The following is a 14,368-nucleotide window of genomic DNA, read 5'->3' as shown; positions in this document are numbered from 1 at the left end:
TGCATGCTCACATTGCGCAATTTAAAAAGCAACTTTGTGGATATCCCTCGTATTTTCAAAGTTGCACATTCCATAATAGTAGACAAATGTAGGTTTAATGTCTCTTTTTCAGAAATTTGAAGAAGCATCTGAGAATTTCTTGAAACTTCTTTCAGTGACGCATTCTTCATCGAAGATGCCTAGAAAAGATTGCTTACCATCATTCACATCGTTGCTCCATGCGACTGTTGTATCGTTGCTCAAATCACGTCAACTTGGAAAGGCAGAGACCGTGTGTGAAGCAGGTATTCTACAGTACAAGCCTCTGACAGAGTACGCTGGAGAATCATTGCAAGAGGTGGATGCGAATGGCTTTTTGGATGAAGATCTAATGCATTTTGACAATGATGTTGCTTCGTTAATAATGCAGGCTGAGGTGTATTCAATTCAGAAGAAATGGAAGGAAGCTCAACAAATTTTAAAAAGGCACGTACATTTATAAATAATGAAATTAAACACTTAGTTTCTGAACCAGGCCAAGAAACGAGGCTCTTCAAACTTTAGGAAGTGCTACAAAGATGATTTAAGTCTTCAAGTGGGTATGACTGATATATCTGTCATGCTCACGTTGTCATCTGCAGTGGGTTTGACGGATGTATCAGTCCTCAACATTCTCTGGCTAATATCTCCTGTGGATGTGCTTTTTTTTTTTTTCACAAGTGGGTTAGTTCACATTTCCACCATGAGATGCCACGTTGGCACTCTGCTAGCTGTGTTTATCTTATACTTGGATATAATCTATTTCTCTGTGATTGGAGCAGAGGTGTGCCAATTCAGGAGTCTCATGAGTATTTTTCTTGACAGATTGATTGAATTAGGTTATTTTAGGTCATTTTTCTACCACTTTTGGATAATTGCAATGATGATGATGAAATTGGACACTCAAAAAGAACATCCATGCCCAGGCTGGGATTCGAACCTAGGAACCCTGGCTTCTTGCAATTTGAAGTCTTTTGTTTTTTTTTTCCCATGAGGCTTCAAAGCAGCAAAAGGAGTCTTCTGTCTTCTTTGAGTATAGAAGCTGCTCTTGGAGAGTGATAATAAATTGTTAAATTTATTAATTACGCACTTAAGGGGTTAAATCAGGTGTGTCCAAACTTTCTTTTTAATATAGGTACAGTAACAACTGGAGCACAATTGGTCCCAGGGCATGTTATATATTTGCACCAAATATAATGCTTCAAAAAGAGGTTAGATGTTAAGGTGGTCACATTAAAATGTCGTGTGATGTGGCCATTGGGTCGTACTTTGGCCAGCCCTGCTATAAATACTGGCATTTGCAGCATAAAGTGCAGTTGTTAGAAAGAATACATTAGGCATAGAAAATGCTACATAAAGCAGACGTTGCTGAACTCTTTAGATTTATTAAACATAATAAAAAATTATAACCTAATCATGAAACTTTTGAAAATGACAAGGAAGGAATACACAAAATACAAACTAAAAATAGTGTTAATGATAACACACTTAAGAAACTTTTACTATTCTGACTTATGAGGTGACTGGTTCCCCAAGGAATAGATGAGATTGCTTGCTGATTCCTTTTCGATCCCTGAGGATGTAAATAAGGAGTTTGGAAACAGTATTCCAATTTCTGTGTTATATTTATTAGTTTTGAATACTTATTTTGCAGCACATAGCATAGTTACGTGAAATTAAATAATGTATATGTTTAATATTAAGTTACTTGATCTGCAAGTGCTATTATGCTAGTGGGAAAACCAAAACTATAAAACTTCTTTATGTAACTTTGCAATATAAAAGTCTTAAAAATATGTAAAATATTTTGATTCATTGCACTTATTTGAAGTTCAGTACAGAGTAGTACCCATATTAAAATCAGGATGTACAGTCACGGACACTTCTGGCTTGTAACGACCTTATTGAAGAAGCACTGAAGCAAGCCATCCATGTCTGACCACCATGCGCCTTGTGACTAGACAACCCAACCAGCATTGCAATTCTGCAGCTTGTATACTCTGTAAATTGAGTAGTGATGCCAAAGAGAAATACGAGATGAAGATTGTCGATCGTAATGTCTCGTGTTCTCGACATGGAATAATACTCGGTCCACGTTACGTTCCATTATTTAATGTTGTTTGGGAACGAACCTGACGGACTGGGTTTATATTTTCACTCCTTGTATTACAGTAAATTCCATATTTTACAATTATATTAATGCTTTGAACGAAAATAATACCCAGAAAAATATCGAACACACGTTCACACCACTCTTCTCACACACATGCACGTGAAAACAAACACACAAAGCTAAGTTTTAACTTCCACGTGAATGTCCAAATAACAGTAAATGGAGAAGCACGATGTGCGAAACATGGGATTTTTCACAGAAAGAATGCATCTATTTTTGACATACGTGGTTTCTATTAATAGACAATGAAACAATTATGAGAGAAATTAAGATGCATTTTCGTCTTCAGATGTTGAGGAAGGAAACAGACTGACTGGAAAAAAGAAAACTGGGTGCTATTGATAGAGTGTTGGTTAGCGTACAGAGCTTTCACCAGTGAGATCTAGGTTCGATCCCCAACAAGGACAATTTTTTTTATTCTTTTCTATTAGTGAAGAAGTATGTAATATTGTTTTCTAGGCATTTTGACGAAAGGATAAACATCAAATTTGTTCGTTTAATCTGTATTTTCATTCTTCTAATAAGTTCTCTATCACAAGGGGATATAGAGATTCTCTATCTAGGCGATAGATATCTTCTCAATGGTTCCGTAGCTACGATTCTCCAGCCCCTTCCACCCACTTGTCTTATTTATTTACTTCATTCATATCAACTCACGAAATACCATGAATCTAACGAAAACAGTTAGAACAAGAAACACACCTCGCGTCGAAGGTTCCAGACTCGAGTTCTGGCTTTTTTTTTTGCGAGGGTGATTATTCTTGTGTGTCTGTTTATCATCTTTGGCAAAAAAAATATTCCTCATTATTGCCGTGATTAACCTAGGGAGAGACCAAAGCGACTGAAATAACAAAAGTACAGAAAATGCAAGACACATCTGCGTAGGCATGTTATACCTTGGGAATTAGCAATCTGAAAATTAACTTGTGTTCCAGTCGACTACTTTCGAAAGAATTTCATGTTGTCTCGTTTAGAGTGTTGGTTATCGTGTCGGACTAGCATGCCGCCAACCCGAGTTCGAGCCCAAGGATTTTTTTCTTTCTTTTTTTCTTTTTTTTTTTTTCTTTCATCCAACCTTATTTATAAAACTGAGGTTTCTGCAAAACCTTTTGAATTGCATGCTACTTCGTATGTTGGTAATCTGAAAGCAGCAAAGATGAAAATTTGATGTTCCGAAGCGACGATGTATTTGTGTATGTGTTGAAAAGAATCAGTTATTTATTAGGGAAAAACATGCAGCCACGTGATCATTGAGAACGCTTCCTAGTTGTCAGTGCTAATATGGCAGTAGCTACATTCTGTTAACACACACCAACTTTCACGTTTCCTGTAAAATGATTACCTTTCCACGTTTCAAAATCATGAGTGCTGTCTAAAGCAATACTTTGATACTTGCGTTTGCATGTTTGAATCTAAAGTAATACGAAACTTTTTTCCCCAGCAAATGACATTGAAACCATTAATAACTGTTTGCAATGTGATATTGATATCATATATGGAAAGAATAAAAATGGAGAATTTCGCTTAAAACAACTTAACAACTTATAAATATATTAAATTATGTGGATACCTACACGATAATAGGTGATGGAAGAACATTGTGGGAGGGAGACCACAGTCGGTAGGTAAGCCAAGGCCCTTCAAGGGCTGTAGCGCTGTAGGTTATATTATATTATGTGGATACCTGATGCACGATCAGAGAGCCTGAATGTTGCATTGAAAACTGCAGAGAACAATGACTGACTTATGAACAGTGAAAGGTTTTTCCATGCTCCAATGGGATTTTATTTATAACTATAAATACACAAGGGAGAAGGACACAGGTTTGTATGATGAACTAAATTGTAAACTAAAAGTTGTAACTGAAGAAACAAAACACGTTCACGGTTAAAAATAGGACATTCAATTTCAGGCACATTACACTAACTGAAAGACTATTTTTAAAATTAATAATATTTGGATAACCGGCAAATCCAAACTTGATGTTAACTACGTAATGCACTTGATAATCAAAGAAACATAATTTTTCTTGAGCATGCCCTTTATTTTGTATCTTGATTGTTGAAGTAATACGTTGAAACGAACAGTAGTATTATTTTCTTGTAGTTTACGGTTATTACAAGCATAAGAAAACAGTTTTTCTTTGTGACGTTTCAGGAGAACACACGCTCCTTTCATCAGACATTTATTTTCATTTTGACTAAAGATACAGTTATAACAATGGTTAGTAATTTTTAAACAAAAAGAATCCGTTATATAATGGACGTTGTCAATGTTACATTGTTGTAATATAGCAACTTAACTGTGAAAAAAAAAAAAAAAAAGCAGTCTGTTGTATTTTTATTTGAGATTTTTTAAATTATGAATCCCAAATATCATCTGGTAATTCAAATTCATCATTGTTTTCACGCAGTCTCTTGATGTTTTCTGTTACATTAAATTTCAAAGATGGTGGCTTACTCCATTTGTGAAAAAGAAAACTCCATACTGGATCTACATTACCATTTTCATTATTTAATTTATTCCAGTGTTCTTCTGCAATGAACGAAGCTTCCCAGACATTCAACTCTGTGTTTCCCGTTAATCTTTTTAAAACCCTTCTCTTTTTAATCAAATGTTTCTCTTCGATGATATGAGTTGACAAACCTGTTCTTGGGTTTAGATTTATAATGTCCAAATCGTGTTCGTGCCATCTTATTGCCATTTTCCTTGCTGTTTGTCCCACATAATCCTTTGAACATGAACAACTTATATTATATATTCCTGTGGTTTCCGCATCTGGTAGAGAGTTTCTCATTTTGAATTCATTAAATGTACATTCCAAACTTCTTGGTGATTTAAAAACAATTTTGAAATCAAAACTTCTGAAAATTTTTGCAATTTTATGTGAGAATCCCTTGTGGAATGGAATGCACACAAATTTCTTTTCAACAGATTTTTCATCTTTGTCTGTATCTCTCTTTTCCTTTAGTTTTCTTGCTACTTGTTTTTTGATTTGGTTTATTCTGTTAGTGTGAAAGCCATTTTCTTTTGCTATACTAAAAAGCCTTTCTTCTTCATTTTTGATATCCTCATTATTAGAACATAGTCTTTGTGCTCTCAGGAAAAAATTTAAAAATATGTTATCCATTGTTATACGCGAATGTTCTGAATTGGCATGGATGTATTTTTCACCCGCTAATTTTTTTCTATGGACTGATGTTTGAATTGTTGAGTCAGTTGTCTTAATTTGCAGATCAAGGAAAGAAATTACATTGTTATTCATGGGTTCACAAGTGAATTTTATGCGACGATGTGATTCATTTAACAATTTAAATACGTCCATGATGGTGTTATCATTTTTAGCAATAATTAGCACATCATCTACATATCTGATGTAGAGTTTGATATCCACACCTATTGCATTAACAATTGGAGATTCTATGTAATGAAGGAAAATGCTGGAGATGATTCCGGATACTGGGTTTCCCATTGATAGACCATTACTTTGTTGATAGATTTTGCCATCAAATATAAAGTAATTGTAATTTGCACATACAGTAAACCATCGAACCATTTCCCATGATTCTACTGGGTTAACCTTCATCTCAATAAGCCATCTGTGTAATGCATCTGTGGCACCTTCTATTGGGACACTTGGATATAAATTTTCAACATCAAAACTTGCAATACGATACTCATTATTCCAAACAATATTTTTTAGTTTCTGTTTCACTTCATATGCATTTTTAACACTGAATGGTGTTTGTTGTTTAATTATAGCAAGTCTTTCAACTAAATATTTGGATAGTTTGTATGCAGGATGTGTGAAAGTTGCAATGATGGGTCGTATTGGAGTTCCTGGTTTGTGAGTTTTTGGTAGTCCAAAGGCAATTGGCAGGGTTGAATTTTTGACAATGAGTTTTTTCTTCATTTCCCTTGGTATCGTGATACTGCTTTCAATTACTTTCTTCACGATTTGGACATTATAAATCTAAACCCAAGAACAGGTTTGTCAACTCATATCATCGAAGAGAAACATTTGATTAAAAAGAGAAGGGTTTTAAAAAGATTAACGGGAAACACAGAGTTGAATGTCTGGGAAGCTTCGTTCATTGCAGAAGAACACTGGAATAAATTAAATAATGAAAATGGTAATGTAGATCCAGTATGGAGTTTTCTTTTTCACAAATGGAGTAAGCCACCATCTTTGAAATTTAATGTAACAGAAAACATCAAGAGACTGTGTGAAAACAATGATGAATTTGAATTACCAGATGATATTTGGGATTCATAATTTAAAAAATCTCAAATAAAAATACAACAGACTGCTTTTTTTTTTTTTTTCACAGTTAAGTTGCTATATTACAACAATGTAACATTGACAACGTCCATTATATAACGGATTCTTTTTGTTTAAAAATTACTAACCATTGTTATAACTGTATCTTTAGTCAAAATGAAAATAAATGTCTGATGAAAGGAGCGTGTGTTCTCCTGAAACGTCACAAAGAAAAACTGTTTTCTTATGCTTGTAATAACCGTAAACTACAAGAAAATAATTCTATAATGCAAGCAATGCGTACATACAAGAAGAACAGTAGTATGTTTTAGAGTGTGTTTAGAATCTCTTGTGTACTGCATGGGAATACTGAAGTCATTTTAGTTTCCTAATCAAATAACAATTCTTCAGTGTAATCTTTAAAAAGGAAATCCTTTGTTTCTTTGCAGCTGTTCATGACAGAAATTCAATTGCAAGACAAGTTACCAAATTAGCAATAGTTCTCTTACACATTTGTGGTATGTTCTTTTCTGCCTTATACCGGATGATGAAGGAAGCAGATATAAAAGATAGACAATTACTGTTCTTGGGTAGCTCGTCCTGCTTTTGTCAGAAAACCTGATCATCATACTGAACCAAGCCAGAACACGAGATACGACTTCAATAATATAATTCCGTTTCTGTGGTCAAATAACTCCAAAGAATGGCAATAAAATTGTCAGTGTGAGGAGACTGAGAAATAATTTTCTTTTATCTTACATTATACTCTGTCTGTATGCCTAGTGTGGTTTGTCTGTCCCAAAGCTGAAGACAAACCTCTGTCTGTTGTAACGCGTGGCATGTTTTCTTCCAGCTTACAAACACGTAAAATACCTTCGTTCACTTCAGTGTGGTTCTGCAGGCACAAGGTCATGTCGACTGATAAGCAAATTACCACGTGACTCTGGGGCCAACTGTCAGCACCACAGAGAAGCTTCAGTAACTTTTGCGAGGTTCTTTCTAGTCCTTGACAGAGCGCATGCTCCGTAATTATGTGCAGAAAACCCATGTTTTCTGTGTATAAAATTTACGTATGTTTGGATTGTGTACTCAAATGTTGCAGTAAACATAACTACGTGACACACAACAACAATTACAAGCGCTTCAAAAATTTGAAACTTAGCAAGCGTTACTCAGTCATAAGATGATTAGATTGTCCGACTGACAGAAGACCAGGTAGCGTGTTAGTTTGACACGCAGGAGATACTGGGTTCGATTCCCGTTTCATTGCCTCCAATTTTTTTCTTTACTCGAGCGACTATATATTTCAATTTATTTATTGCGAACATCCTTATTTTATTTGCTGTGCGAATTGTTGAATTTTGAATTGAATTTTGTTTTCCAAACGATTACGATTATTTCTTGTGAATAGTATTATATGTATTTCTGGATCATTTTCTCGATAGAAATGTGTACTTTTCGCCAGGCATAACATTTTATTGAGTATGTTTGTAAAATGATGAGAAATGTGAAAAAAAAAAATATCGTAAAAAATAATTTGCACAAATAAAATTTAAAATGGTAAAGTAAAGATTTCCACCCAAAAATAAAGTAAAAATGTATTTAACTTTTACTCCAATAAATTATTAAATAAAATGCAATAATTAGTTGCTCGAGTTATTTAAAAAAAAAAAATAGGGCAATAGAATGGGAATCGAACTCAAAGCCTTCTTTACGTGAAACTTATGCGCTACCACGGGGCCACTTGACCACTTGAAAATCATGTAATAGCTTCGCCTCATCAAGGCACTTGGAACTCATCAAAACCTTCAAGCGCTTTTCCTCGATTTTTTCCTTCTTTTTAAGTCCACTTTATGCACAGTAAGAAAACTGGATCTATAGTTTAAAGTGGGATTCCAACCACTTGAGCCTAAACCGCGTATCAAACTTTTCCTCGGGAACTGTTGGCTAGCGTGCGACATTACCAATACTCGGTTCGGGCATGGATGTGGGTATTTGTCCCAATGAGAATACAGAGAATATAGAGGAAATTGACATGGGTGACAACTGAGAAAAAGGTGAAGAACGGGGATACTAATAATTTTGAAAATACTTTTTCAGTTAGTGTAATGTGCCTGAAATTGAATGCCCTATTTTTGACCGTGAACGTGTTTTGTTTCTTCAATTACAACTTTTAGATTACAATTTAGTTCATCATACCAACCTGTGTCCATCTCCCTTGTTTATTTATAGTTATAAATAAAATCCCATTGGAGCATGGAAAAACCTTTCACTGTTCATAAGTCAGTCATTGTTCTCTGCAGTTTTCAATGCAACATTCAGGCTCTATGATCGTGCATCGTACGTTTCACATCAGGTATCCACATAATTTAATATATTTATAATTAGGGAACGGACGTTGATGACCTAAAAAATATAGGTATATGACATATAGAATATCCAAAAAAAAAAAATTGAAAAAAATTACCATTAAATTTGTTAGTTTCAGGTTAAAAATTGAAATGAAAATGAAATTAGACAAAAAAAAAACTTTCCTTCCACTGGGCTCGAACTCGGGTTGCCGCATGCTTATCCGACACGATAACCAACACTCTAAACGAGACAACACGAAATTCTTTCGAAAGTAGTCGACTGAAACACAAGTTAATTTTCAGATTGCTAATGTCTAGGCAGATGTGTCTTGCATTTTCTGTACATTTGTTATTTCAGTCGCTTTGGTCTCTCCCTAGGTTAATCACGGCAATAATGAGGAATATTTTTTTGCCAAAGATGATAAACACACAAGAATAATCACCCTCGCAAAAAAAAAGCCAGAACTCGAGTCTGGAACCTTCGACGCGAGGTGTGTTTCTTGTTCTAACTGTTTTCGTTAGATTCATGGTATTTCGTGAGTTGATATGAATGAAGTAAATAAATAAGACAAGTGGGTGGAAGGGACTGGAGAATCGTAGCTACGGGACCATTGAGAAGATATCTATCGCCTAGATAGAGAATCTCTATGTCCCCTTGTGATAGAGAACTTATTAGAAGAATGAAAATACAGATTAAACGAACAAATTTGATGTTTATCCTTTCGTCAAAATGCCTAGAAAACAATATTACATACTTCTTCACTAATAGAAAAGAATAAAAAAAATTGTCCTTGTTGGGGATCGAACCTAGATCTCACTGGTGAAAGCTCTGTACGCTAACCAACACACTATCAATAGCACCCAGTTTTCTTTTTTCCAGTCAGTCTGTTTCCTTCCTCAACATCTGAAGATGAAAATGCATCTTAATTTCTCTCATAATTGTTTCATTGTCTATTAATAGAAACCACGTATGTCAAAAATAGATGCATTCTTTCTGTGAAAAATCCCATGTTTCGCACATCGTGCTTCTCCATTTACTGTTATTTGGACATTCACGTGGAAGTTAAAACTTAGCTTTGTGTGTTTGTTTTCACGTGCATGTGTGTGAGAAGAGTGGTGTGAACGTGTGTTCGATATTTTTCTGGGTATTATTTTCGTTCAAAGCATTAATATAATTGTAAAATATGGAATTTACTGTAATACAAGGAGTGAAAATATAAACCCAGTCCGTCAGGTTCGTTCCCAAACAACATTAAATAATGGAACGTAACGTGGACCGAGTATTATTCCATGTCGAGAACACGAGACATTACGATCGACAATCTTCATCTCGTATTTCTCTTTGGCATCACTACTCAATTTACAGAGTATACAAGCCGCAGAATTGCAATGCTGGTTGGGTTGTCTAGTCACAAGGTGCTTGGTGGTCAGACATGGATGGCTTGCTTCAGTGCTTCTTCAATAAGGTCGTTACAAGCCAGAAGTGTCCGTGACTACATATAGCACACAAGATAGGATAGATATAAAAGGCCGCAAGTGGCGATTTAGAGATATTACTTGTGTTGTCCAATATGGGACAAATTGCACTTAAGACTAAACTGGTAAGAAACATAAAGGAAGACCATTGCTGCTCCTGTTTTAGTGAGTGGATTTAAATTTATTTTGTATCTTGACTGGAGAGGAGACATTTAAAAAATTGACACTACTTTGTGGCCTTTTATTTTCATGCTGTTGTGTACTGTAATTCTCTTCATTTCAGTACTTTCTATTGTTTCCTTCTGTTTGTTAATTTTGTCTTTTTTTCTTGGCTTAATCACAATGAGGGATGAATTGATGAAATAGGTGATGGGACGCTGATATGCCTTACCCAGGGCTCAAACCTGGAATCTCAGGCTTTGTGGTGCATTAGAACACACTGCCAAGGGTTCAAGCTCATTTCTATATAGGCAACACACGCACTTTCGTGCATATGTAGCATGTTTTGAGATATGAAGCTTTGTGTGGGTTCATTTGGTTTGATAGCAATAAAGTATCTTCCTCACAAAATGCAAGATTTCAGATTGATTTATCTTTGCCTGCAATGACTCAGAGAGCACTTCAAGTATTTATATATTTTTTTGTTTCAGATGCCTGAAATCACTCGGCAAGTCTAAAAGTTCCACACTGGAGGAGAGCAGTAAAGTGTGCATTTTAGCAAATGCGTTGTCTGCAAAAGTGTGCCTTCAGAGAGCCAAGATTTGCATTTGCCAAAACTATCATGAAGATGCAGCACATTTCTTAAAAAGAAGCATTATTCACAATGCAGGTATGTTTGTCATACATCACTTGTAATTTTCAAGGTCCTTTCTTACTAACTCTTGTTCTGTAATCAATTTTCAGCATTGTAGTACAGTGGAACCTTGGTTTTATGTATTTCAGGGGACCAAGGTAAAAAAATTGAATTCAGAAAATTGTATACCATTTTACTCTATTGAGAGTGTGTGTTTAATATAGACGGGACAGATTAACCCACCCACTTACCCAAGGTTTGCACTGTCCTGGAAAAGTAAGGGAAATGAAATATTTTTTCTTGGGCTGAGCCAATACAACTTTGAACCAACACTCACTAATACAGCTGCTTGAATATTGTAATAATTAAAAGTTGTTCAAAATATTGATTAATACTAGTGTTTAATCATTCCACTTTAGTTATATGCCACATAGTGGTTCAGATCCCTCTTTAAACTGTAGGTCAAGTCCCGTTAGCCTTTCTGTGCATAACTCTAATTCTATGCATCAATTTACCAGTTTTTTTCTTTAAATATGTGACAATTATATCAGAATATTAAATTACGTATTACGTTATCACAAAATTCAGTTTTTTCACACAAAACTGGTGCAAAATAAAAGGAAACTTTGTATGTTGCATAATTTTCAGGGTAATTGGACTCCTTAAAAGTGTCTTACAGCATTTTTTCGAGGAGAGTGTGAAGACCAAAATGCCTGAAAAGTATTGGCAGATATTGATTGTAGTGATTTTCAGACTATCGTTCGTTTTCAATAATCAAATCACAATTTGAAAATCATTACAATTCTCATCCTTCGATAAAATGCTTACGCATTCAGAAGTTGAGAACCTGAACGACTGCACGTAGTTTGCTAAACACTCAATAGATTGTACCACACATCATTGCTGTTAACGCCATCCGCGGCGAACTCTGAAAGTTAGTCCTATTCACTCAATTGCTTGCTTTTGTGAATCTCTCTGCAATGGATTTTCACAGAGTTAGCTGCAAATGGTTGGGTAACGTGTTGAAGTGGAACTTGATACTTGATTTGACATGCATGTAAAGCGTATTTGTACTTTAAGTGACTTAGTGAAATGTGAAGGTGCTTTATGAACCTGCATAGCATTACCAAAATGCTAAATAACGTGTGAATTTGATATTGATTGAGTTAGTAAAGCACATGCTAAATTTGGATACACAGACGTGAAATTGCCTTAGTTTCTATTAAGAAATCGGCAGTGCATGATGGTCAAATACAAAGAAATGGTAAAAAGGGTTGTTGTTGCACGAGTGTACCCACCAAATATCGGTCATTTACTAAAATTAATCAATGATATTTAGACTAAAATGACTAGCATGAACTGTAGTTGGATTACGTGACAAAATATAATCGGCTGATGATACCAAAAAAGGTTTATCGCAACATGAATCCATTTTGTTTCAGTACTTGTTGTACGTAATTAACTTAGGTAGTCGCTTGAATTGATCAAGTAAATGGGGGGGGGGGGGTGAACATTATTATCAGAAAACATGGTAAAGTTTTGAATTGTTCGTCCAACGTGCATTTTTTGGCAAAATTGTTTAAATTATGGCGTACCACGATGCAGGTAGACAATGCTACAAAAGTAGGGTGACCATATGTCCCGTTTTGACTGGAACAGTCCTGTTTCAGAGGTGTGCCCCGGTCGTCCCATCCGTATTATTAAAAGCCACTATTTGTCCCGTTATATAAAGGTGTAGGAGTTATCTTGAAAACCAAGTCTAAATTTGAGACACATTTCATGCCAAAAAATATGTTGTATTATGTTCAGTTATTTAAAGAGCAGTGAATAAGCATGCAGTATTTTTACGGAATTGCAACAATATTTTAAATTTCCTGCATCTTGACACAAACTCAAAAGAAAAATTCCAGAGTTGTGTGTCTGATATGTGGGGTAAGATTTTTGGGAAGTTTTATGAACAGTTGGTGAAGAATAAAGCTTCTGTCAAGAAGATTGGTTCTTCTGATAAATACTTCTGGCATTCCTCAATCAGCGTAGGACTACCATCAAAGGTTAATCAGAAAGGACCAGAAACCCTATTAAATCACACAGAAATTATAATCATTAATACCTTTCGACAACAAGAGATCATATTTCATTTATTGTTTATGACGTATCATTTATGTGATCCATAACAATATGTTAATAATAACAATATTTTTTTTAATTAGGAGGCCTAACCGATTTTTTTCAGGAAAGGGGGAGGAGGGGTGAAACTCATCTTCTTGGGATGTCCCATTTTTGGGTTCAAATATTATGGTCACCCTATACAAAAGTCAAGAAAGGTTAAGAATGTGATAAAAGTGAAAGGAAATGAAATAAAAGCATGTACTTCTAATTTTTACCAAATTTACATCTGTGATTTTTCAGTGACGTGCAATTTATTGATACAATATACATGAACATGCATGATTGATAAAGTGGATGTATTAGTGCTAAATAATTATGAACATATTGCAGATTTTTTGTGCAAACTTTAAAAATGTTGATACAGTCACTTGTTACATTTTCACTATAATTTGCAAATGAATGTCTTAATTTGGTTGTCTACGTTGACGTTTGATCAACAGTACTGATTGCACATACAAGAGTGCATTGTTACAAAAGTATTGAGTTCGTTACATTGTTTTGTGTCTAAGATCCGAGCACATGGTTGCATTCGGAATATATGCAATTAAAAAAAAATGTCAAACTTTATAAGATGAACAAAAAGGAAATAAATGCATGTTTGATCATTGGTTAATTAAAATTCTGATCTTCTTATTAATTAAACAAATTATGATGATGAAATCATGTGCAGTACATGATAAGTTGAGCAACATAGTGGATTAGTAATTTTGGGTTTACTTACGCATGCTTAAACGATATCTTGTTTGGCATCAGTGGCGTATGCTGGTTCTAACGAGTGGGTAATCTCCGACCCTTGATCCTCAAACTCCAAAAGTTTCCGTGCAATTTATGTCAGGATCCATATTGGATTTAGGAATATTATGTCGGAATGTTTGTCTTATTGCTACGACCACAATCAATTAATTCTCGTTATCGCAGTTTAATATACGTGTAGAATTTCAAATAATAAAACAAGACAGTATTATAAAGCTATAAAAAAAACAACCTGTGAAATATAAAATGAAAAACGTGCACTAGTGAAATAAAAACCCGCAATATTAATTTAAGTGCAAAATTCAACTTACTCCAGGACCCGATTACTTGTGCCGTACCACATCCAAAGCATGCTGTTTGTCCAGTTGCACGTC

The 14,368-nt window shown here is 34.9% G+C and overlaps 1 protein-coding gene across 3 annotated transcripts in view; it reads left to right on the top strand.

Annotated features, from left to right (window-relative positions):
- The window catches only part of LOC145988767 (uncharacterized), a 58,615-nt gene that overhangs the window by 33,376 nt on the left and 10,871 nt on the right, over positions 1 to 14,368 (top strand). For all 3 annotated transcript variants that reach the window (XM_083123943.1, XM_083123942.1, XM_083123944.1), the window contains exons 7-8: positions 113 to 465; positions 10,930 to 11,108. In XM_083123943.1, the coding sequence (XP_082980069.1) occupies positions 113 to 465; positions 10,930 to 11,108 (532 nt within the window). The remainder of the gene's footprint in view (positions 1 to 112; positions 466 to 10,929; positions 11,109 to 14,368) is intronic.

The sequence above is a fragment of the Lepisma saccharinum genome, chromosome 6 (assembly GCF_977018435.1).
Source record: "Lepisma saccharinum chromosome 6, izLepSacc3.1, whole genome shotgun sequence".
NCBI lineage: Eukaryota > Metazoa > Arthropoda > Insecta > Zygentoma > Lepismatidae > Lepisma > Lepisma saccharinum.
Note: the sequence above shows the minus strand (reverse complement) of the source record. Positions and strands in the feature narration are given on the sequence as shown.